At 36.4% G+C, this 6,000-nt stretch overlaps 1 protein-coding gene across 1 annotated transcript in view; it reads left to right on the top strand.

The window, feature by feature from the left end:
• Positions 1-5,721, top strand: part of LOC127624194 (general transcription factor 3C polypeptide 2-like) — a 28,841-nt gene extending 23,120 nt beyond the window's left edge. The window contains exons 18-19 of the mRNA XM_052098901.1: positions 4,595-4,702; positions 4,920-5,721. Of these exons, the coding sequence (XP_051954861.1) occupies positions 4,595-4,702; positions 4,920-5,141 (330 nt within the window). The 3' untranslated portion in view covers positions 5,142-5,721. The remainder of the gene's footprint in view (positions 1-4,594; positions 4,703-4,919) is intronic.
• Positions 5,722-6,000: the final 279 nt, after the last annotated feature.

Genomic DNA, 6,000 nt, shown 5'->3' on the forward strand with positions numbered 1-6,000 from the left:
GCCCTGACCACTCTAGGCGGTCGGTTAGGAGCCCCTCCTCCCCTCGCAGTCGGCAGCCGGGCTCCTCCTTCCCCCAGTGGATGGCCGCTGCTGCTCCTTTGGATGGTAGTGGCAAGGACTCTACTATGGCGCATCCCTTCTCCTTCCTGGGTTGCGGCACTAGTGTAACACAGTTCAATGGAAAGGAGGCAGCTTCACAATATAAATGATAATTTAATTATAAAGTTAACCAAAAACACAAATACACACAGGTCAGGCAGCTTCCCATAACTCACTCTCTCTGTCGCATTGCCATCTCCAGTTGCCTGTATCCCTCTCTGGCTTCATCAGTCTAATTAAGGGCCAGGTGTGCGGAAATGTAATTTTTAGCTTACTTTGGAAAAAAATGCCGGCAAAATTCCCTATATTAAATAAATAACCAAATGAATAAAGCATTCAATTTTAAAAAATACACTTTACAAAAAAACTTTACACTTGCCTTTTCTTTACACAAACTTAAATTAGCCTTACCCTGTTCTATAGATGAAAAAAGTCCCTGAATGACATTCTCAGAAAAGACTACCAGAAATATTTGTCCAATGCGTTCATTTTCAGAAAAAGAGCTTTTGACTATTTTAAAACTTTTAATTATTTTAAATCTAACCCTCTTTACCTCGGATCGCATTTGCTGAGAAAATGTCAATTGCATTATGATGCTAAAATTTATTAGAGTACCATCAAGTTCAGTTGGTCGTTAAAAGTTGCTGGACAAATATGCAGTTGTGATGGCGATATTAGGATTAGATGATTGTTCAAAATAGCCTATTTAATATCAGGTTTTACATATATGATACATTCCTGATATTAAACCACATACATTTTTCTTTAATAGCTGTGCACACAGCATATACACTTCAATGGTGGCTAGCTTGAACAGGAAAATGGCGATTTGCTTTGGGTCAGAACTGGTTGCGCAGCATCTGGACCAATATTACAGTCCTATCAGAAGGGCAAATGTTCCCTTTTGATTGCAATTCCTCATCTTCTGATTGCATTTATTTGTGAAATTAAAATGACGATTAGCGATATGCACACATTTCTGAATGGAAACCACTTAAATGCGATAAACCAAAACTAACTTTTTGTGTTTTTTAAGCATGATGTCTTCACACACACAATTTTTATCGATAAAAGGCCATTTGAATGGAAACAGGCAGAAGACTGCAAAATTGTATGCATGGTGGAATGGAAACTAGGTTACTGACACTTTGTGGGGATTTGCTGTATCTAAATCTTTCATCATTGACAATATTTTCCATATTTTTATCCTAACTTAAATACACTTTTCCAAAAAAAAAAAAAAAGGTTTAACTTTTCAGTTCATTTTTAAAACTATCAAACAATTAATCAGTTATCTCTCTTTTCCACCACCTTATTTAATGTATCGGCAAAAGCCACTATCAGTCAGCCTCTACAATTTTCAGTTATTTTAGTGGGTTACATAAATTAACTGAGTTTGGGTGTGTTTGCCCTCTAAAATAGATCAGTGCATGTGCCTCTGTGTTTTAGGATGTCAAAATCAGGCTTCACAAGATTTGTGATGTTTTTGTGCAAGTAATTGTAAGGCTTTTGATTTGATCAGGCAGTTCCTTTCAAAACTCTACGTAACAAGCAAAGTTTAAAACTCTTGTTTTAGTGCATCGGCTGATTGACAGGTGAGTAGAGGGTGCTTCGCTGCTGTTCAAACGCAGATTAGCATTTACACCATGATGAGCATTTATACTACAACCTCAGTGTGGTCATGTGTTTTGAACCCTCCGAATGTGAAGTGGGCAAATCTCAAAATGTTTTTAACCCTGTTTACACCCGTCTTTAACATCATATCATTTCAAACGTATCGCCCAAAACACAACTTGTAATGCCAGATGTAAATGGAGCCTGTGGACTTTATGTATAGTACATTGAGGTCCAAAATTCTGAAACGAGTAAAAATGCTTCTATATTGCATCTCTCTAATTTAATTAAAAAAACAAAACAAGATTAATTGCACATAATACCAACAGCATAGCAATTTGAGAGAAAGTCTCAGACTATTGGACTTCAGTGTGTATGATTTTTGTGTGATGATCATAGTATTAATTTTAGCACTTCAAAGCAATTTTCTTTATGAAATGGTTTCAATGATGTTTGAAAATATGTTTTCAGAGTATTGATCCTTTGTTGCCACATAATCACTTTTCTTTCACCTCTATTAGAGCTCTATACCAAACAAAATAATTTTGTTGGTTTTCCATTGTTTGTATGTGTGTGTAAATATATATATATATATATATATTAGTTAACGAGTATGATTTTTGAATGTATATGTTTGTAAGACCGTATAAAAACCCATTAGTAGGCATACTTTGTGTGTAAATGGTAAAAGTAATGTATATATGTGCATTTGAGCTTTGTGTGTGATAGCTACTGTGTACTGCAGCCTATTCCACAGATCATTACTTGCAGGCTGTGCAAGGGCCCGTGGCCGGACTGGATTTATTGGCTTGGTTATTTTCTCAACACACCTGAGCGAGTACATAAGACATCATTAAGAGCTCAATAGTGATAGATAGATGGATGGATAGATCGATCATCCCTTTGAGACTCATCGTGCATCTCATGGGTTAGATGTTGATTCAGTTCTGCACCCTTCATTAATTTAAAATCATGCCTGCCTGGAGGTCCATCCCAACTTCTAGGAGTGGATGCTCCATCTGTTTCTTTGTCTCATGCTTCAATGGTCCACCCCCCATCCGTCCACGGCCCGCTGCACATGTCCGCTATGAGGCCACGGTCTGGAGAAGCCAGAGCTGTTTGAATTTGCCAATTGAACTCCCCTCAATCATCCCAGTAGACATGCTTTCAGCAAGTAAAAGGTCAACACTATGAGACTGTGCAAACTATGTTGGATCAACTGCACTACCGGTAGTTAAACAGAAACAGGGAAATGTACTTTATTAACGCACAATTAATCCCCTGCTTGAACAGTTACCCGTTTGGAACGTTTCAGTCATGTTACAATTATTATAGCGTGATTGATTTGAATCTCAAATTATCATATCATGTATTTGGTATTGGTTGTAATCTGATTACAAAGTATTTAAATTACAGTAATACATTACAATTAAAATTCTTATAAGCAGAGGACAGTTACTGATTTTAAATTAAGTTTCAAATTACTTTTAAGTGCATGACTTGGCAGGGTTTCTGCAAGTTTTATGAAGCTAAATTTAAGACTTTTTAAAGCTCTTTTTAAGACCAACTAATGAAAATTTAAGGAATCAAGGTGTGTGTGTCTGTGTGTGTGTGTGTGTGTGTGTGGGTGGGGGAAAGAGTTCTTCCCAACAGTGGCTATATATATGAGGTCCAGATTTTGACAATTGATGGACTAATACACAACTATTACAAAAGGTGCAAACAATTATTGATGCTCAAGAAGGCAACATAAGAAGAACCAAGGGGTGCAAACTTTTGAACAGTATGATTTGTGTAAATAAGAGTACATTTTGTGTTATGTAGCTTTTGAAGGGCAGTACTACATAAATATATCTTATAGGCTATTTGTATACATTCTGAAAGGGGTGTGGAAACTTATATAAACAAAAGGGTTATGCAAACTGCTGCACTTAACTTCATAGTTTGTGAAAATGTATATTTTATTTTAGATTTAGATTTTAGTTTTTCACGATTAAACCACATTTTAGCTTTTATTAATGTACAAATTCCATGTTGCCTATCCTGTCCATATGATGTCACTATGTCATGTGTAATAATGACATCACAAAAATTCACAACATTGTAACCAGAAATTCACCCACATCTGAACATATAAGTGCTTGTACTATGTAAAAAGTGTAGTATTGCTGTCTAAATGTGACCTTGTCTGATTTACCTCTGTGCTCATGAGGAAATTAACATTTCAGAAAAATACTCACTTAAATATTCACGTGCTGCACGAATAAATAGATCGGCTTCTTTCAGCTTGTTTTTGAAAACAAATTTTTTTATTGGTGCATTTCTACTTGTGCTGACTGGCAGAATGACAAAGAGTGTGCGAAAATGAGTACATCAAAAGTAGAAAAAATCAGTGAATCTACCATCTGAAACCAGGACATAAATACAATGTTTAGAGAAATGTCGGGACACACCTCTTCAAAACGGGACGTCTGGTCACCCTACTTAAACGCAACAAGAAAACAATCTCGCAATGAGAAAACAATCTCTCATACAACATTTAATGCCATGTCCTTATGAATTAAAGACTTGTTGCTCCGATTTAAGACCTTTTTAAGCCCTTATTTTGCAGAAGGGCAAATTAAGACTTTTTAAGAATTGGGGAGAAAAGGGGATAAAAATGTAAAAATAAATAATAAAATAAGTAACTTAAAAGTAATTATGCAATGTGTATCATTTTCCCATGAATTATTCAGTAAAGAAATCTGATTACAATTTTTGAGAAGCAATTAGTGATTTGTAGTGGACAAACTTGCAAAAGATATATACCAACACTGCTTGTGATGCCCAGCCATAAATAGTTGTAACAGTTGTTTACACCTTTATCTTCTCTAACTCTAAGGGGAACCTTGCTAAGTGTGAGCAGCGGCCCATGATGAAGCATATGCAACAAGCTGAACTTAAACATTTTATAGCAGTGGAACAGATGCCATTAAGTGCACTCTACAAGGTGAGATCAAATGTATCTATTACAGACCAAGCTTACCCTATGAAGTAATATACAATTGTATGTGTGGTGCAACTAGCTCAACATTCTCTATACCTCATATGCATATATTTTAAATAGTCAAATATCCCAAATATAATTTGGAAGTCATTACCCAGGGTGGATTTTAACAGACATACTGGAGGTCTTCCACAACTCAACATGTCTTTCTCTCTCGTAGGTTCGTTTGAACCCAAATATGGATGCTTACAGCTGGGTGTTGTCCGGAGGTCAGTCGGGGTTGGTTCGTGTGCACTGTATGCGTGGACTAAGCAGCGCTTCAATGCTGAAGCAATTGCGTGAGGCTCAAGCTCAGTTCAGCGCCATGTTCCAGTCTCAGGAGCCTGATGACTCTGTGACAGCTGTTCGTCACAGCACAGCTGATACTGTAAAAGTGCAATAGTCTCCGCCCCTCACCCTCTCTGATATAATAGAGATTGGTGAGGCCTGTGATATTGTAATGTGCTTAATGGCTTTGTTGACCAGACTGTCTTTTTTTAAATGACTTGTCACACTCAGTTTTTATACTGAACTGAATATTGACAGCAGAAATTGTGAATACAAGCCTCAGTACAGCACTGTTTTTATATTTTTTTGCATTTTGTTTTTAGCATTGCACTGGTGTACAGCGAGCAAAACCTTTTGAACTTCACCGACTTAAACCTCAGACAAATACCGGTAGTCTGTGCTGTTTTTAGTTCAGGATTATTATCGAAAATTGATGCCCTTTACATTAAGTGTAGAAACGATTACAATTGCCAGAACTTGCAGTACCTTCAGGACTGATATAAATTTGGTTCAGTGCTGTATTATAATCAAACTTATTAACATTTAGTGAGTAAACGTTGGACTGGATCTATGTGATTTGCTACCCTGTTCTTATAATATCTGTTTTCTGTCTGTTTTGTGTGTGTGTGATTTTTCTTCTGCTTGTAAAGGATATAATTTGTTACCCTACAACTACATTTTAAAGGAATAGTTAAACCAAAAACAGAAGTTCTGTCTTTATTTACTTGCCCTGATTTCATTCCAAACCCACATAACTTTATTTTTTTCTTCTGAGGAACACAAAAGGAGAATGCACTGGTTGTTGTTTTTTTCTCTCTGTATGTACAAAGAATGGGGAGTGGATTAGGTTCAGCTGTCAAGGTTCAAAATGAAAAAAGAAAAACACAGAAGTATAATAATAGTGATCCATATGTCTCGTGCACTATTCCAAATCTTATGATGTCATACGATAGCTTTATGTGAGGAACAGACTG

The sequence above is a fragment of the Xyrauchen texanus genome, chromosome 30 (genome assembly GCF_025860055.1).
Source record: "Xyrauchen texanus isolate HMW12.3.18 chromosome 30, RBS_HiC_50CHRs, whole genome shotgun sequence".
Classification (NCBI taxonomy): domain Eukaryota; kingdom Metazoa; phylum Chordata; class Actinopteri; order Cypriniformes; family Catostomidae; genus Xyrauchen; species Xyrauchen texanus.